The 19,537-nt window shown below is 38.5% G+C and overlaps 2 protein-coding genes across 6 annotated transcripts in view; both read right to left on the reverse strand.

Moving 5' to 3' along the window:
• Positions 1-1,621: 1,621 nt before the first annotated feature.
• On the reverse strand, positions 1,622-9,878 carry LOC131781833 (deuterosome assembly protein 1). Of its 4 annotated transcripts, none has more exons than XM_066169669.1 (15): positions 9,772-9,876; positions 9,211-9,336; positions 7,920-8,242; positions 7,739-7,812; positions 7,236-7,340; positions 7,038-7,130; positions 6,508-6,600; positions 5,606-5,698; positions 5,358-5,450; positions 5,165-5,227; positions 4,618-4,680; positions 3,863-3,980; positions 3,066-3,108; positions 2,742-2,871; positions 1,622-2,283 (listed from the first exon to the last, which is right to left on the reverse strand). In XM_066169669.1, exons 3-15 carry the CDS (start codon positions 8,227-8,229, stop codon positions 1,753-1,755), a joined length of 1,809 nt encoding a protein of 602 aa, XP_066025766.1. In that variant the 5' UTR covers positions 8,230-8,242; positions 9,211-9,336; positions 9,772-9,876; the 3' UTR covers positions 1,622-1,752. The 4 variants fall into 4 exon arrangements, with proteins under 4 accessions (XP_066025766.1, XP_066025767.1, XP_066025768.1 ...); XM_066169670.1 differs by having other exon boundaries at positions 7,920-8,345; XM_066169671.1 differs by lacking the exon at positions 9,211-9,336 and having other exon boundaries at positions 9,772-9,878.
• A 2,172-nt stretch (positions 9,879-12,050) lies between these two features.
• LOC131781796 (fibrinogen- and Ig-binding protein) overlaps positions 12,051-19,537 on the reverse strand; it is a 49,126-nt gene continuing 41,639 nt past the window's right edge. For both annotated transcript variants that reach the window (XM_059098514.2, XM_059098513.2), the window contains exons 2-12: positions 17,778-18,099; positions 17,271-17,344; positions 16,651-16,743; positions 16,294-16,392; positions 15,283-15,375; positions 14,924-15,022; positions 14,429-14,491; positions 13,729-13,858; positions 13,497-13,539; positions 13,152-13,281; positions 12,051-12,186 (exon numbers count right to left, since the gene is read on the reverse strand). In XM_059098514.2, coding sequence (XP_058954497.2) covers positions 12,121-12,186; positions 13,152-13,281; positions 13,497-13,539; positions 13,729-13,858; positions 14,429-14,491; positions 14,924-15,022; positions 15,283-15,375; positions 16,294-16,392; positions 16,651-16,743; positions 17,271-17,344; positions 17,778-18,015 — 1,128 coding nt within the window. In that variant the 5' untranslated portion in view covers positions 18,016-18,099 and the 3' untranslated portion in view covers positions 12,051-12,120. The remainder of the gene's footprint in view (positions 12,187-13,151; positions 13,282-13,496; positions 13,540-13,728; positions 13,859-14,428; positions 14,492-14,923; positions 15,023-15,282; positions 15,376-16,293; positions 16,393-16,650; positions 16,744-17,270; positions 17,345-17,777; positions 18,100-19,537) is intronic.

Genomic DNA, 19,537 nt, shown 5'->3' on the forward strand with positions numbered 1-19,537 from the left:
AAACCAAATATTTGTTTTGAAGAAGTCTTAATAAATCATGTGAGTACTTAAAGTATTATTCACCTCGCGCGTCAGGAGTTTAATTTCTGAGCCTTTCTCGGTATATTGAAAAATATAAGCTGAGCTTTCGATATCTGAATGCTACATACTAAATTATTCACTTCAGTGTCGGTGAAAGTCGCGGTGAGGTAAATATCCACCACAGTACACCTCCACATCGGTGGATAATTGTTAAATATGATCCGCTGGGCGCAATCAGAGGTCGACTCAGATTCGACCTGTCGAAAGGGTAAGCTTTCTCGTAACTAGCTTTATTGTGCAGTATCTGATAAACCAAGATGCATTATTCAGCTGAAAACTGGTTTCTTAAGCAGTAAGTTTCACATCAGATGATATTAAGTTCATGAAGAAAACAGTGGGCTGTAACGATTTTAATTCATCGATTTTGCGTCTAAAGTTTCGTCTTCAAGTAGTTCCTGTAATTTTTTTCGTCTCGGTTGCTAATGGGCGATAAGCAAAATCAGGATTAGTTTCCAGTCGTGTCATCTATCATTATTTAACCATAGCAAAATATGAAATTTGATATCGCAGAATCTGAAATGTGCTATTTTCTTGAGATGGCCATAATACCGACATGAAAATTCCAATCTGGATCTCGTAAGGAGCCAATTGTTCGTAAAAACTACAAGGGCAGGAGGGGAAAGTGGTATATAGTTGTCAAGTTTGAGGTAGCTTTATTTTAGAGGCCAGAGTTATGGTTCGCTCACTATAAATTGTCCACTTGAAAGGCTTACTTTACGGTTAGTGGTTCCAGATATCTGCTCAATGATAGCAGTTAATATGAAAGCAACCTTCGCAGTATTAAACACTGTTTGAACAGTAGTGAAAGTAAGGCCTGTACGTGATTAGAACTCATGACCTCTGCGATACCGGTGCAGTGCTCTACCAATTAAGCTAACAATTGGGAACTGATCATCATGTTGGTTCCAAATAAACCCGTGAAGTGATGAATAATTGACGTGAATATATGATAATCACATACGTGATCTGAGGATAGAGACGTGACTTCGCAGTAGAGGAAAAAATTCAGGCCTGTACGGGATTTGAACCCATGACCTTTGCGATACCGGTGCAGTTCTCTACCAACTGAGCTGGTCATTATGTTGATTCCAAATAGTTTATTTGCAACCAAGTTTAGTTTGTAAAACGTTTTGCGGGAGAAACGCACGAAGACACAACCTACTTATTTTCAAATGGGCATTTTGTACAAATAAAAGAGACGACTTACGAGTATTTCGAACATAGAGGAGTTTCAAAATTACAAAGGTGGATCGATATTATGTTCCAGTTACAAGTGGAGGCAACAAGGTTACATGACACATTGGGCCATATCGTACGAACGAAACTCTTTGAAAGAATATTATTGGTGATGTTTCCCTTCGCTCTGCGTCATGACAATCTTCACTGAACATTTATTTCATGAGCATCAAAAAATCGGACCAAACAATTCTATAAAGGTCAAAATTCTACGCTGTTAATGGCTTTGATGGTAGACTCTGGAAGCGTTTTGTTTTTCGCGCTACATAAAACATTTTAGGGATGATAAGTACACAAACATCCATTCAAGACAAAACATTTGCTCATTAATTTATTCTTAGACATTACTTAAGAATCACAGTCTTTCTTAGGCTTTGCTTTTGATAAAAAACTGTTCGCTCCTTCTGGAGCCAAATAGGGACTATTACTTCTTCATTATTGAACAAGAATGTAGCCCATAGTTTTGATGTTTTTATCCCCATTATCGGCTCCCCATTGGTGCACTGCCACATTTCCACACGAGTTCGAGTAGTCAGGATGACCTCCAGTACCAAAACCGATCCTGGAATCACAGCTGTTGCAGTGATACTGTTCGTTAGCAAGGATACCGATTCGAGCCCTGGGTTGTATGGCGCCAGAACCTGCACACATTGCGTTAAATCCTTCCCAGTTGCAGTTTGATTGTAGTGACGCATTTGAAGGAAGCAGTGACTTCCATTTGTCTCTGCCTAGTGAGGTATGGCGGTATTTCCCATCAGCGATCAGAGAATACAGGGAGGAAGCTGGCCTGTTGATGGCGATGAAGTTGACTTTTTTGCCGCTTTTCATACCGAGACAGATCCTGCTGAATTTCGTTTCCCAGTATGTTGGTAACATTGTCTCATTCCCGTCAAACCCAATCGAGCCAGCAGAAGGGTTGTATCCTAGCGTGTTGGTCCAAATTAACTTATTGTAATGAAAGGTGTCCTAATTAATAAAACAAATCAAATCGTATTATTTCTGTCCAACATCTTTGTACCACAATGAAATTCAAATGCATGAATAGAAACACAGTAAACACCTTTCCCGTTTTAATCCCAATTACTACCTCCAAAATCTCGGCCCTCAACCCGAACCTCTCTAATTCCACTTGGAGGTTGTAATTATCTTGAGTCTACTGTACAAGTTTTTGTTTCATTGAAGCCTGTGATTTATATCTTTTAAAGTACAATCACTACTTTTCGGTCTACGTTGAACAGGAATAGAACACGTGAACTCAATTGATTTAAAAATCTTTTGACTTTTTTTTGCAAAAATGATGGATTAAGATTTGCGAAATTCGAATGAACACTTTTGAAGAAGAATTTTTATGAACCATTTTAATAATTAAAAGAAGAGAGGAAACTGTCTTTTCGAGCATTTTATGAGCATCGTTTCATGTTTACCTTTGAACCATCCATCTTCATCACCAGGGTCCAACCACCACCCCCACATCCATCAAGTGTTGTCATGTGACAGTAAACTGGAAGGATCTTTTTCCCCAGCTTCAGACGATAAGCCTTGTTGACATCAGATCTGAAAAGTGAGGAAAATAAAAAACAACGAATATAATCAATTCTTGAAAGAAGAGGTTCATGTAAAGTATCGATTCGGAGTCTCTATAACCTGCAGCGACAGTCGAACCCAAGGCAGCTTGGGATACCAGCAAAACACATTCTCTAATTTTTAATTTATTGTAAAATGCGTTCTGATGGATGGAAAGAACTTACCCAGTTCTGTTGTACAGCTCCTTACAACTTTCAGCGGCTGGGGCTTCAATTTGAAAAAGAAACCAGAGAGTAAGAATTAGATTGTTCAACTTCCCTCCTATTTGACCCAAGAGAGGTTTCTTGCCAGACTATGCTGAAGAAGACTAGCAGCGAAAAACTCATGATCCATACCGAAAGTGACTTAAGTGTGGGAGCAATGATAATACACTATCGTACTAAAAAATTAGTTTATCTCTCAAGAAAGCTTTTTTCCTCAATCTTACAATAAAACATATCTAAAGGAAAAGCAAAGAAGTTCAATTCAAACATCAACAGGGAGGGCACCAGTCGTTATTGATCGCCTGTGGGGGGAGGGGGGGAATTTAGGGGCATCACATTGTTTTTGGGGAAATCAGTCGTCGCCAACAGAGTATAAAGGGGGCTATAGAAAATTGACTGCAAATCAACTTCCAACGATGGAGGGGGAGGGGGTCATAATAAGAATATTACAGAGCCTAAGCAGGAAGCGGGGAGGGGGGGGGGGGATTGCAGTGGCCTGAGATGTAGTGGCGGGTTATGTTGTTGTGTTCATGGGCAAGACAGACTTTACCCAATAAGGATCAGGTAAATTTTATGGTTTCACAACCAAAATCCTCTCACCCCCTTTCTTTTTTGCCCTACAGGAGATGAATACGACCAGTCCCTACTAGCTAAATATCTCACTTGCAAAGTAAAAACATTTTTTGAGCATCGCTGTACATGCACACTCCTTGATATAATGATATTAAAGACCAGTTGTGAATTTCAAGAATACTTACGAGTTTCTTCGCAAGAATTGGCTGCACAGCAGCATTTCAATTTGCAGTCCTCGAACGCTGAGTTCCAGGTCACATTCTGGCAAGACTCGCTTAAGTTACTTTGAATAGCTTTGTCCAGCTGAAGGAAAAAAAACATATAATAGGATCCCCATCATAACGATTACATTTTTTTATTCATATTTTAATATGGGTTGTAATGTTAAAAAACATGATAACACACCCAGAAATTTTCGCGCGACTTTATTGGTTACCTTGCGCCACGTGGTACAAAATCGCGGGAGAGTTATCACGCAATAGCCAACATTTACGTTGCTATTTGTTCTTCGATTATTTCCGTCGAAAAGAATTAAAGACAGCGGAAAAAACCAGCTTGAGACTTTTACTTTTAATCTTTATGACTTTCTATGGAAGGAAAACGAACTTGCTTCGTGGAGTCGAATGGTAGTGACATTAATCAAAAAGTTGATTTCAAATGCTGCTCCGGAAGGTACCAAAAAGATTCAACAAAATTTTGCTGTCAGCAACAGCTGAATTTTTTGGCCGTTTTACCGCTAACGATTAACCCTATGGATGCCACATTATCGGTGGCTCGATAACGTCCCTGCTAATTTTTAACAAATAGGCTCACTGTAGTCGTACATGTGTTCAGTAATACATAACATATATATAATGTAAAGATATGGTAAGAAAAAGGAGTGGCACACCAGGAGCATCCAAGCGTGTCACTGATGATCTTATTCGATGACGATGTTCACCTTTGTCACTGTACAGTTGAGTACCGAGACATCATCGCTGGTTCTATCTGACTTAGACTTCACCTAAAGCAGGAAGAGCGGTATCCAAAATTAAAATGGAACCTTTATTAACTTATATTTAAAGGAAAATGTTGCTTAACTTGCCAGGAGATATAAGTATCAAAAAGATCGTGAGCGCAAAATGTCGGATTAGTAGGATGTATCCTGGTGATCAGACGAAACGAAATGTTTTTTAGTATGTACGTCAATTTGTGCGCAAGTGAATGCAGAGGGAAAAACTGAGAATTACTAAATACAAAATTCAAATTCACAAAATGACTAATGTCCAAACAGTGGACAATTATAAAGGATAAAACCAAAAACACAAGGCGAGAAAAGTAGATAGAAACGCTAACTTTTATAATCGCTATAAATTTAGGATTTAAAAACAAACTTAAATAACTTAATCTGCCAGAGCATTACCAAAGTACTGCAAGCAGACCAAACGGGCAAATAAAATTCTAATTTCTAGCTATGTCACAGGCACGACCATTACATAAATGTTTACCTTCGTCACAGTACTTTTCAGGTCTGTTACATCCTTACTTCTTCTGTCTAATGTAGACTTTACCTGGTTAGAGGACGAATAAAGATTTTCACGTTAAGTGATAATTGTATTCACAGCATTTGAACAGGAACGTAGTTAGGATGAACTTGTCTAGTCATACGAAATCTTCATATGTGTGTGAACTCAATTTTACCTTGGTTACGGTGCTGTTAAGCTCTGATAGATCAATTCGTGATCTATCCAACTTGGATTTCACCTCGTTAAGGGATGAGTTGTAATTTTCCAGCTGTAAACAAGATAACAGAGTTTCAATAGCATACTCTGACCCTTCAGAAATGTGTTCGTTCCTGTGGAGCTGAAACAATGTTCACAACTTTTCAAGGCACCAATAATCTTGAACTGATATTGTTTCACATTTGCAACAATCGAGTACACTTTTACCTTAGTCACAGTGCTGTAAAGTTTGGAGATATCATTGCTTGTTCGGGTCAACTTAGAGTTCACCTGATTTAAGGACGAATTGAAGAGTTCCAGCTGCATAGCAAATAAACGATTAGTCTTTCTGTTTTCCTAATACCTTGCCCCCATGAAGCCAAACACAGTTCACTTCAGTGTTGTTTTTTTTAGTTACTCTGTTTTAAGGCACAAATCTTTGTTCTTGATTTCTAAATTTCCTTTTACTTGGTTGAGACGGTAAGAAGTAATTGGTAACATTTCCATAAGTAGTTTTTGCTTTGAAACATTATATGAAAAGCATATTTCAGGAGAATCATTTATACTCTAATCACCCTGAAACGATTATAAATATTTTTAAACTAATCTTAATAAACACGAACACAGCATCCGGACCGGGCATCTCGTTTATTGATGCAGGATACAGCGAGCGTTACATCATCTATAGCCCCTTGGGATTCATCATACTTACAAGCCGCCTGAAATGCTGCTACAGTTAACGCGAATCATACATGATGAACATACTTCAGTGTCATTAGCAAAACGCTACAAAATATATTTTCCTTTTAATTAAATATTGCATGAAATCTTAAATGTATTTGTCTTTAGATGTGTATGCTATGCAATCCATGAAGAGCAAAGAAAATTTAAAACTGACAGGAATGAAACGGATGTTGCCAAAGATTTCCGTTAAACAAGATCTACATGTGTAGTGATGAGGCAGTGAGAGTCTTTTTTCACGTTGGGAAATAATTTATAATGGTAGATGGAGTGAATTTTGGATGAAAACAGTACCTCGGAAATGGCATTTAATCATTTTCTGAGTTAAAAATGATTATTATCAAGGGAGATTTCTAGAATCTATTGAGCAAAAACATTAAAATCTTTACCGTTGTTACAGTTCTCTTCAGTTTGGCAAGGTCGTTCTTTGTTCCATTCACTGCGGCCCTCACATCCTTCATAGTAGAGTGAAGGTTTTCAACCTTGAGGGATAATTCCGATCAGTAAAAGTAACTGACGTTTGTTACCAGATATACCGTCGATTAAAAGAAATGACTCATTTCTTAGGAAACAGACTGACATGAATGAAACGGATGTTGCCAAAGATTTCCATTACACAAGATCAACATGTGAAGAGACGATGTTTTGAGATGAGGCAGTTAAGGTCTTTTTTCACGTTGGGAAATAATTTTAATGGTAGATGGAGTGAATTTTGAATGAAAAGATTACCTCGGAAATGGCATTTAATCATTTTCTGAGTTAAAATGATCATTGTCAAGGGACATTTCTAGAATTTATTGAGCAAAAACATTAAAATCTTTACCGTTGTTACAGTTCTTTTAATCATTTTCTGAGTTAAAATGATCATTGTCAAGGGACATTTCTAGAATTTATTGAGCAAAAACATTAAAATCTTTACCGTGGTTACAGTTCTCTTCATTTTGGCAAGGTCGTTCTTTGTTCCATTCATTGCGGCTCTCACATCCTTCATAGCAGAGTGAAGGTTTTCAACCTTGAGGGATAATTCCGATCAGTAAAAGTAACTGACGTTTGTTACCAGTTATACCGTCGGTTAAAAGAAATGACTCATTTCTTAGGAAACAAGGTAAAAACTTACAGATAGCGTTACCCTTTTTACAGTGCTTTTTAGCTCAGCAAGGTCATCGTTTCTTTTATTCAATGTGGACTTCAATGTCTCATTCAAAAACTGGAGGTACTTGAGCTGAAATTAAGAAATCCAATTAGAATGACAGGAGCTTATTGCATGCATAACAGATCCTGTGTGGTTCATCCAGATAAACATTAACTGCACCGGTCTCTTATTGCAGACCAATATTTTGCTTAGCTAGTTCCAGCGGTGTATCTAAGGGAAGAGGATGTCTCTCGATCTCCCCTTTGGAGGAGTTTTTCTTCTTTTTTTTTCTTTGCGGTAACTAGTAAATCCGAAGAATCTACATGGCATAAATCTCCTCCAGTGCTCGATTTTCCATCTACCTCTTTACCAGTCCTTCTTGCCTCGTACACATGAGCCCACTGACAGAGAAGAAATTAGGTACAGCGGCAGTATGAGCCACTTCATGGCGAACTCTCCCCTCCCCATCCATTCTATTAAGCCCTTACCAATTCAGAATTGCTTGTCGTATTTTTCCTTTCAAATTTCTTCTCGGGTGTTTGACTTTCAAGGTGTTGAGGCCCTGAAGTAGAAAGAGTTAAAGCAAATAAAACACATAAAGTCAAGCTTTGCAGGAAGGCCTTAAATGGAAGATATCAAGAAATTACGGGTGATTTTCAAAAAACAAACCATTTTGTTCCGAGCATTTACATCCATGACCAATTTTCCTAGACAATACCAGCAGACTCACAAGGAGGACAAGGAACAAAATTAAACACGTGACAACGGCCAACCACAATAGACGATGGTTGGACTGCTGCTTGCTTGGTTTTATGCGTTCTAGATCTTCTTGCAAGATCCATGAGTCATCTTCCGTCTCGGTGTGATTCTGGTCCTCTGCATGTTCCTCAGCTGATTGCAAAAGTATGGGCTTGTCTGAAGGCAACTCTCCTTCTTTGAAGGCTAAACGTCTTAATGCTTGAGCAAATCTCCTGTGCATTCTGGAAAACGTTCTGTGGAGTGTTTCAATCAGTTATTATTTAAAATTAATCATCTGATGTGTACCCGACTAACACTGACGTGTTGAGGTGTTGACGTGTTGCTGTTTTGACCAGACTAGGGTAAAATAAGATTAGAAATATCTGCTGGTAAAAGAGAACTTCATTAACTCATGATGTCATTCAACACGTAGGTTAGCTGCTCTAATGCTCTGGGTGACGCAAATAGTGGCTAAATACCGGTAATAAGAATACGTTCTTATGTGAGAAAGACAGGTTCCTCTCATATATTTCAAGTGAGGGTTACACATCAGCCAAAAAGTGTTATTGAAAGCACAAAGACGTAAATACATGAAAACAAAACAAAAACATTTGTTTACTCGTACACTTTAGGCTCTTCATTCTCACGGTCGCTGTTCCATTCGTGTTTCCATTTTCGATATAGTTTCAAGTTTCAATTTGTTATTGTCCTAGTGAAGACTGACGCAGGCATAAAACGCTATTGAATTACGACATTTAATATTTACAAAAGGAAGCGGGGTAATTTAATGACAGCCTACTTGAGATTTCTGATGTTGTCACCCTCTACCTTTACTTCGCCAACGAACCCATTTTTGATAATCGCACACTACTCTGGCCAAAAGCTAGAGATTGGTAGAGGGACAGTACCATCAATTTAAAACAAAGCTTCTGAAGTCTTTTCTGATGCGTGCAGAAAGTCGCTGTGGAAAGCGACATCTTTTCCCTTTTCATGACTCAGGGGCGTGACAACGCCATTTCATTTTTCCAAGCCTTAAAAAGCAACGGCTAAACAGCCGACTCTGGGAAAGATGTGGTGCATGGCGAATTTCCCCAAGTTATCGCCTGGTTTATTATCGAGGATGATGCGAAGGAGGGGGGTAAGGGGGTTTGAACTGACAACTGTTAAACTAATGTCTGAATATTGGGTCACGCAATTATCACACGACAGTAAGTTTACATACGTGAAAATATTTGAGGAATTGTCTTCCTGTTCAACCTTTACGCGCGTTAAGTTTTCGTTGAAGTGCACCCGGTCGTTTCCTTTCCCTCCCCTTTGTTGACGTCGATGTCTCAGATACCGTGGACTCCTGAAAACCAGTGTGTTGCAGGATTGGAAACAAGAATAATCCATTTTCATAAAAGAACGAGGTACTGCAAAACTGAAAACTCTCTTCTGATTGCCATATATGACACCTCTATGTCCAGATATATGTCCAATGTTTCGACCGTTAGATCATCCTCTTTACTAATTCTTAACGTACCCTGAGAAATAATCCGTCTGCGGATACTAGGTACCCATCAACTAAGTATTTTATCGAGCCAGCCGGTGTTTCTATCCACGAATTCATGATCATTAGTTTTCAGTTGCTGGATATCAACACGGACAAAATTTCGGCTTCTGGTGTAGTTTTACTATATGTCAACTAGTCAGCTTAATGTTGATACTGTGCTTAATTGTTTCTTTGGCCAAATATTCATTAATAACTCTCGTCACTTGAAGAACTTAATGTTTATGTACTCACCTCGCTTTAGTCACTTCCTCAGCTTCACCACGCACAGAGAAAATCTGATTGAGAACAATGACTGGCTAGGCTGATTGACGTCGCGTGACCCTAAGAAAAGCGAGCGCGAGCCTCGCGGAAAAGAGAAAAAGCTTGGGTCACGTTTTGACACCTGATAACTGGAATGTCCGTAATGAAGAAGTTGTGCCCTCAAGAAAATAAAAAGGGCACAACAAGGTTTCAAACAAATATTTGCGTCTCCGTTTGCAGTTAAATATTTTGAGTACCCAAACTGGGTAAGAAGTCTTTCTTCACCTGCTACAAACGTGTTATTTGTCGTTTCATATTATCTTAAAAAAAAAAGTTGACCAGTTGGCTTCCATCTCATGTAGTCGGCCCAGATTCTTGGCTTACATCCAGTTTATTCAACGTAAGCTTTTCACTCTTTTTTGCTTAACGTGCCTACCTTCTTGGAAAGCCCTAGGCACTGTTACGGTGTCGCGTAAATCCGTAAACCTTCCCCAAGCCCCTCACGGTTTTCAAAATGGCGGACTACAGTGCGACATTCGTAACGATTCTTGTGATCTGGATCAGCTTCGACTCTGGCCATCGTTGAACGAATCTGATTGGGTTTCTTCGGATTCATTTTGATTTGTTGGGTTTAGTTCGATGTTTTTCAGCGTCTCGCCCTTGCTTTTGGACTTGTTATCGATTGAACATGAAAGCTACGTCGTCAACGTTCTCACATGTGCGTTTTAATCTGAACAAGTCTAACATATCCTTTAAAAAAATTGTCGATTGAAAGGGAAAAAAAAAAGGAAAAAGGAAAGAAAAGAGAAGAAAAAGAAAGACAAAGATAAGTTGACGTGGCCAAAGTTCGAGCCCTTATACTTTTAGACTCGGGAGGGGTTGGTATATATATTGCACTAGGTACGCAGAGCGAAGTGGCGAGGTTTTGCACAAAAATATATTTGACGCGCGTAAAAAGATTGTAAACTTCTCAGTTTATAATCTCCTGTGCACATTAGATACACATGTATCTACTCTACTGATGTTCCGCCCAGTCTCTGCCGGTCAATTGATCAGTGTACAAACACTGTTCTAACCAAGTCCTCCTTTCTTCATAATTTTGGCATTGACAAGAGCTGTTTATTCCGACCCCTCTGCATTTTAAACCACATTGTTTTTTTACTACAATACTTTACAACTTTATAAAAGTTTGCTCTTGGAACTGTGGGGATGAGGCGCACAAAATAGAGGTAGTTTAAAAGTGTTGACGGGCCTGCACGACTCATGCCATTTGAAAGCGATTTAAAATATTCTCCCTTCAAAGTTTATCTCTAACCAGGATATCTTTCAATGACTTTTCTTTTCCACTTTTTGAGCGCCTCAGGCCTCAGCTCCAGAGTTCTGCCAGGCAGACTAACAAACGATTTTTTTTTTCACTGATGTTCTTCTATTCACGTAAAGGACTTAACCAAAAAGGCGGTACTGCTCGTAGTCCATGATAACCTCGAAAAATTACACCCAGTCAAATTTCAAATGCTCTTGGTTTAATTTGGTAAATTACTCCGAGTACCGCCGACTCAATTTTCTACATGGCGTTATACAAAATTAGGACTCAACGGACAATTGAAATTTCTTAAGTTATCACATTTTATGATTCATCAAATATTATCACGTGCATGCAATTTAATTTGTCTAAGGTTACGTGCAGCGAAGATGTTGAAGATAAAAAAAAAAACATGCTTGGTAGTTGGCTGCGGACACTATCCTACTACCACCTTAAATTGAGCCTTGCTTTTCATAAACTGTTCGTTTCTGTAGACAACACTTTGTCTAAGAAAAAAATACCCGAGAGTTTACTTAAAAAAAAACCAGCTAGGGGCTATTACTACTACAGTATTGAACGAGAACGACATCAATGGTCTTGATGTTTTTGTGCCCATAATCTTCTGCCGATTTACCAGGGACACGATTCCACAGGCGTTGTAGTGACACCCGATATGACTCCTGTGCCAAAACCGGAGCTGGAATCACAGCGGTGACAATGAATTTCTTGGCTAGCCATGATACCGTTTCTCTAGCCCTGGATTTAAAGGCACCACCCGCACCAACCTGCGTTGAATCATTCCGGGTGCAGTGTGACTTGTAGTGAGGCGTTTTGAGTGGAAGAAGCGACTTCCATTTGTCTCAGGCCCAAAGAGGTTGGGTGGTATTTCCCATCAGCGATCAGAGAGAACAGGGAGGAAGCCGTGATATTGATGGCGAATGAAGTTGTCGTTCTGGCCGTTTTCATACGAGACAGATCCTTGTCAAATCAGTTTCCCAGTAAGATGGCAACATGAGTCTCTCGTCTGTCAAACCCAGTCATCCCAGAAAAAGGGTTGTTTTCAGCTTGTTGCTCCAAATTAATTGATTATAATGAAAGGTGTTCTAATAAACAAAATCAAATCATCAAAATGATTTTTTTTTTCCCGCGTGACATCTTTATTAAGTGAAATTTGAGGACGAGAAATATCTGCACTGCATGAATGGAAAAAAAAAAAACCAGTAATCAATTTTCCCCCTCTAATTTCAGTTGATATAGTGCCTTCCCACTCACTATAAATTCGAGCTTCTCTAATTTTCTTTGAAGGGGCATATTTTTTTGTTTCACTCGCGCCATGTAATCGATAACTTTTAAAATTCAATCATCTTTTTCTCTCTAATTTTATCTATTTCTGAACAGGGCACGTAAACTCAATTGATTCAAAAATCTTTTCCAGGACTATTTTGCAATCATGATACATTTAAATTTTCCAGTTTCAAATAACGGCGCCAGAAAAATAATTATTTTAAGAACTATTAAATTGCTTACGATTAGTGCATTTGTGCATTTTTATCAACACTGTTCCACGGGCATAGGGTAAAATATGGACTGGACAATTTTTGGACCGTTTTTGGGACCATTTTTTGGACCATCTTTTGAACCATTTTATAGGTGGAGGGAGGGAAGCACACATTAGTTCTCAGGGAGGGGTGGGATGCAGTCTATCAGTATTAAGGGAGGGGTGGGAGGCAGAGTGTTAGTACTCGGGGAATTGATGAGAGACGGACTATTACTACGCAAGGAGGGGTGGGAGGTGGTTGTAATAGTAAACACTACTGGTTACTGGCCCAGCGCTAAAATTTTGACATACAAAAAATCAGTCGAAAAAACCAATTAGAATAGTTTGTACGATCGAGTGAAACCTCCCACTCCTCCATGAGTAATAACACTCTACCTCCCACCCCTCCCTCAGCACTAACGGTGTGCTTCCCCTCCCCTTTAAAATGGTCCAAAAAAAAATGGTCCAAAAAAATTGTCCAAAAAAAATAGTCCACTCTATATTTTACCCTATGCCCTGTTCCATGTTTACCTTGGAACAATCCATCTTCATGACCAGAGTCCAACCACCACCCCCACATCCATTAAGAGCTGTCATGTGACAGTAAACAGGATGGATCCTTTTACCAAGCTTCAACGGGTATTCCTTGTTACCGTCAGATCTGAATTTTTAGAAAATGACATGAAAAGAGTGTAATTAAAAAATTCCTAAAAGAAGAGGTAGGTTCGAAGGTTTGATTTGGAGTCTTAATACCTCACAACGAAAATCGCGCTGAAGGCAGCTTTGGATAGGAGCAAAAACACATTCTCTACTCAGCAGCTGCAGGGTTTTTTTAGATCATTGTAAAATGGATTTTGCGAAAGGAAATAAACTTACCCATTTCTGTTGTACAGTTCCTTGCAACTTTTAGCGGCCGGGGCTTTAAGGTTGAAAAAAGAAATCAGAAGAAAGCAAAGGAAATTTTGATCTTTCTCTATCAGTGACCTCATCACCTGACGAAGAACCCTCTTTCTTCATCGGAAGAAGACAAATGAACTTGATTATAAACATGGTGCTTCATGGGCACCTCCGTACATCATTGAAGCTCTACCACAAAGACCATACTTACGTGTTTCCTTAGAAGATTTTCCACTGAAATTGGTTGCAGAACGTGATTCGTGTTTGCACTCATCATGCCCTGCGTTCCAGGTCTCGTTCTGGCACGACATGCGTAAGTTACTTTGATTGGCTTTGTTAAGCTAGGTGTAAGAAAATTTTAAAAATAAGGATACCAACAAGATCATTACAGTAACTGTTATTTGTTATCTATATGTTACGATACCGGTTGATTTCTCGCGTTTTTTTTTTTTCCTTAGATACTTTTTAAAGATTTTGCTGTTACTCTCTAATTCAAACGATCGCATTGCATGGCCCTCTAAGATTGCACAACTCAATGAACAAGAAGATTCGAATATTTAGGTCTCATTGTGCACTGTAGTTCTACGTCCTTGGAAGGGGTCGGATAAGCAAGCCGAAAAAAAACACAACATGAAATCGAAATCATTGAGAGAAATAGTCGTTGAGGAATGTTATTATTTTTCTTTCCATTATCAAGAAAACTTGGATAAGTCGACAATAAATTACTTCATCTTATCGCCAGACTGATAATGTCTTTGATAACGTTTGTCAAATAGATTCCATGTTACCGTGCAACTGTTTAGTAGCAGATCACAGTTGACGTCTAAATGTGGTTAAATAAAGAAAAAAAGGGCATCCGAGAGGCAGTCAGGTGTGGCACGGATGTTCTTACCGCAATTTGACGATTTTACCTTTGTCATGGTACAGTTCAGTACCGCGAGTTCATTACTGGTTCTATCTGACGCGCACTTCACCTGATTAAGACAGCAAGAGAAGTAATCAGAAAAGAGCACCTTTACACACGGCAACAATCGCATAAACTATTACCTTAATCAAAGTGCCGAGAAGTTTCTGAGGGATCATTGCTTGTTTGTTTTGCCGGTTTTATTAGATATAGCTTGCTCTACCCTCCAGAAATATACTCGCTCCTATGAATCCTAAACAAAGGACGCTTGAATGCTGTTTTCTTTCTTACATAGCACCATAAACAAAAGAGATTTGAAAATAAAACTGAAGAAGTAAAATCGGTATTAAGTAAATGTTACCATAGATTTCCGTTGTTGGTTGTAAGGAAATTTCTTCAACTTGGAAAGGGACCAGTGATAAATATGGCAGGTGGAACTAAACGAATGAATAGAAAAATGTCTTCAGAAAAAAAAAATGTTGATAATAAGTGAGGTCTTTACCGTTGTAACAGTTTCTTTAAGATTAGCAAGGTCCCTCTTTGTTCCATCCAATGCAGCCTTCACCTCGAGCTCCTTCATAGCAGAGTTGAGGTTTTCAACCTAAAGTGAAGATAAAGATAGAACACATAACTTCTTTCGGCATTTCCAGTTTTTTCTTCAGGAAGAAGCTTAGACATTTTAACAGTTTCCGGCCCTATTTCTCATAATTGATTTTAGAATAATTCCACACTCGTTCTTAGGGTAGTACTACAAATGTTGTAATCTGACTAGCTACTGGCTACTTACTCCATGATGGTAGTGAGTAGTTACTAAATGACATTTTTTAGAATCCTTAAGTAAGAAAACAGCAAAATCTTTACCGTTGTTGTCATTCTGTTCAATTTCGCGATGTCATTCTTTGATTCATCCACTGCGGCCTCCACTTTGACCATAGTAGAGCTGAGATATTCAAGCTATCATGGTGGATAAATGAATAAAGCGGGTAAGTTTCTTAAGAAACTGTGGTGCTGCGCCGGTAGAAGAGAATAACAGGGTAATATAGTATTATCAACTCGGGTGATAATACTAAATTACCCTAACATGGGAGATGGTTGGTTAAAAATGTAATCGGAAAAAGTAACCGACATTAGTTACAAGATGGACACACGTTTCAAAGAAGTCGAACACATTTCTGAGCAAAGAAAACAGAGGCTTACAGATACGGTTACCCTTGTTATAGTGCTTTTACCTCAGTGAAGTCATCATTTCGTTAATTCGATATAAACTTCAATGTCTGATTCAAGGACAATTGGAGGCATTAATCTTGAAATTCAATAAAAATATCCAAATGTCCCACATTTACCTGAACAGTTATTGTATTTCTTGTTGCAGATAAGCACTTGGGTTAGCTGTTAACCTGACTGTGCCCCCTCAGTTTTTTAATTATTTCAGAATATTAGAGAGCTGTTTCGTATTGGTTGTTCTCTCTTAGATCCCTTACCGAATCAGAAATACTTGTCTCATTCTCCCTTAGGAAATTAACGAGTGGGTTAAAATGTTTAATATGAATTATTTAAAAAATGTAATTACAATAATGGCGATCTCATGATACCTTTTCCCTCAGCTCGACAAAGCTATTCAAAGTAACTTAAGCGAGTCTTGCCAGAATGTGACCTGGAACTCAGCGTTCGAGGACTGCAAATTGAAATGTTGCTGTTCAGCCAATTCTTGCGAAGAAACACGTAAGTTTTCTTGAAATTCATAACTGGTCCTAATATCTTTATTAAGGAGTGTGCATGTACAGCGATTCTCAAAAAATGTTTTTACTTTGCAAGCAAGATGTTCAGCTAGTAGGGACTGGTCGTCGTGTTGATAATAAGTGAGGTCTTTACCGTTGTAACAGTTTCTTTAAGATTAGCAAGGTCCCTCTTTGTTCCATCCAATGCAGCCTTCACCTCGAGCTCCTTCATAGCAGAGTTGAGGTTTTCAACCTAAAGTGAAGATAAAGATAGAACACATAACTTCTTTCGGCATTTCCAGTTTTTCTTCAGGAAGAAGCTTAGACATTTTAACAGTTTCCGGCCCTATTTCTCATAATTGATTTTAGAATAATTCCACACTCGTTCTTAGGGTAGTACTACAAATGTTGTAATCTGACTAGCTACTGGCTACTTACTCCATGATGGTAGTGAGTAGTTACTAAATGACATTTTTTAGAATCCTTAAGTAAGAAACAGCAAAATCTTTACCGTTGTTGTCATTCTGTTCAATTTCGCGATGTCATTCTTTGATTCATCCACTGCGGCCTCCACTTTGACCATAGTAGAGCTGAGATATTCAAGCTATCATGGTGGATAAATGAATAAAGCGGGTAAGTTTCTTAAGAAACTGTGGTGCTGCGCCGGTAGAAGAGAAATAACAGGGTAATATAGTATTATCAACTCGGGTGATAATACTAAATTACCCTAACATGGGAGATGGTTGGTTAAAAATGTAATCGGAAAAAGTAACCGACATTAGTTACAAGATGGACACACGTTTCAAAGAAGTCGAACACATTTTCTGAGCAAAGAAAACAGAGGCTTACAGATACGGTTACCCTTTTATAGTGCTTTTACCTCAGTGAAGTCATCATTTCGTTAATTCGATATAAACTTCAATGTCTGATTCAAGGACAATTGGAGGCATTAATCTTGAAATTCAATAAAAATATCCAAATGTCCCACATTTACCTGAACAGTTATTGTATTCTTGTTGCAGATAAGCACTTGGGTTAGCTGTTAACCTGACTGTGCCCCCTCAGTTTTTTAATTATTTCAGAATATTAGAGAGCTGTTTCGTATTGGTTGTTCTCTCTTAGATCCCTTACCGAATCAGAAATACTTGTCTCATTCTCCCTTAGGAAATCCTTCCCAGTCGGTGGATTTTTATGGTGTCGGACCCCTGAAATAGAAACAGTCTGTCGCAGGAGACAAGGTAAACCCTGCAACTCCCATTGGTGACCAAGACAGAATTTCTCCTTACAATCTCAATACAATATCAATACAATATCAATACAATATCAATACAATATCAATACAATATCAATACAATATCAATACAATATCAATGCAATATCAAGCAGAAAAGTGATGAGAATAACAGATAAACAATAGTTAGAGGATTATTAGTTGATCAAATACCAAATTCTTCAAACTAACTTCACAAGAACTATCTGGCAGACAGTAAGGAGAATCACTGATAAAATCTGGGAGTGAAAGGATTAAAGTAAACAAAACACACACTCATATAATTTAAGCTTCGTAACTGGGCCTTAAATCAAAATATAAAGAAATGTCAATAAAATAAGGAGAAAAAAAATTGAATAAAGCCTAACCATTTTGTTCAGAGCATCCACACCTGCGATTAATTTTCTCGGACATTATCAGCAGACCCACGAGAAGGGAAACCATCAAAATTAAACACGTGACGATGGCCAGCCACAATAGACGATGGTTGGACCGTTGCTTGCTTGGTTTTATGCGTTCTAGATCTTCTTGAAAGATCCTTGGGTCATCTTCCGTTTCGGTGTCATTCTGCTCGTCAGCATTTTCATCAACTGATTGTAGAAGCATGGGCTTATCGGGAGCCACCTGATCTTCTTACAGCCTAGATTTGCCAAGACTCGTGCTATCCTCCTGTGCATTTTGGATATCTGTCTGTGAAGTGTTTTAAGGAGAGTGTATTTTTAAAGAACTCATTTGACCTGTAACCCAAATTTATCAATTATAACGGTTTAGTTTGTTTCTACACTCATTTACAACTTTGGTTTTTCATACCATAGCATTTCTTGTTTTTTCGTCTTCTTTGTCTGTGTAATAACACCGGGTTTTTACTTAAAGTGATTCTAAAATCAGAAATTATCAGCAGACCCCCGAGAAGGGAAATCGTCAAAATTAACACGTTATCAATGCGCAGCCACAATAGACGATAATGGGACCGTTGCTTGCTTGGTGTTGATGCGTTTCTAGATCTTCTTAAGAGATCCTTGGGTCATCGTCCGGTTCGTTGTGATTCGGCTCGTCATCATTTCCTCAACTGATTCAAGATGTAGGGGCAAGCTCATCTTCCTTTATACCCTAGATTTGCAAAGGCTCGTGCGATCCTCCTGTGGCATTTTGGATAGCTGTCTGTGCAGTGTTTAAGAAGTGTGTAATTTTACAAAACCATTTGACCTGTAACTCAAATTTATCCCTTATGACGGTTTAGTTTGTTTTCTACACTCATTCACTAACTTAGATCTTTCATACCATACCCTTTCCGTCTTTTTATTTGAAGTGATTCTACACTAAAAAAGTGATGAAAGATTAATTGGAGACTATCTGAGGAAAGAGGTTAGTTCAGATGTTTCACTTGTTTTTCATCGAGAAAAAAGAATTGTGGGAGCTACCATCGCATACTCAAGCGGAAAATTTGGGATAGCACGAGTAACGCCTTACCATGCCACCCACGCGAAAAAAATTCTTACAATTCTTTCAAGGGTTTCGTCAAACTAGAACCGAACAAAGTAAGAGGTCGAAGAAAAAACAAATTTCGTATAAATATCCTTGACGCGCTGATTTCTTTCTCTGCTCGGGTTTACAAACTTATTATGACCGGTATTCTGCTAAATGTATCAATCAAACCTGAATTATCCTGAAGCTGTGTTGTGCACCATTAAACATATTTTAACACGTCCGGTGGCGAATGGAAGAACCATTAGTATGGACACTCGAGCGGATTTCACCAGGATGCACTCTTTGTAACTAAGGTACCTAGTAGTGCGAAGAATAAATTTCGGCGCAAACTTTGGCAATCATCCTGACAGGCTTAAAGGTAACTCGGCTTTGTTAATTTCTGTTGTGGCGACGTTATATCTTTATTCTAGACCAAAGTGAAAATTTGTTATGTGAAACTTTGAAGATACCGTACCATTTAGTGGTATAACATCATTCTTTCTGGCCCCTTGATTTTCTGTTGTCATCTACGAGTCCATTGACTAGTATATGTTTTTCCAATTTGGCATCCGGCCAGAATTTTTGCCTTTTTCAAAAGCCAAAATTAAATTCAGCTTATCCCACCAAATTGGTTGACTGTCTTTTTCCTTATAAGGTGAGT

Source organism: Pocillopora verrucosa, chromosome 7 (genome assembly GCF_036669915.1).
Source record: "Pocillopora verrucosa isolate sample1 chromosome 7, ASM3666991v2, whole genome shotgun sequence".
Classification (NCBI taxonomy): domain Eukaryota; kingdom Metazoa; phylum Cnidaria; class Anthozoa; order Scleractinia; family Pocilloporidae; genus Pocillopora; species Pocillopora verrucosa.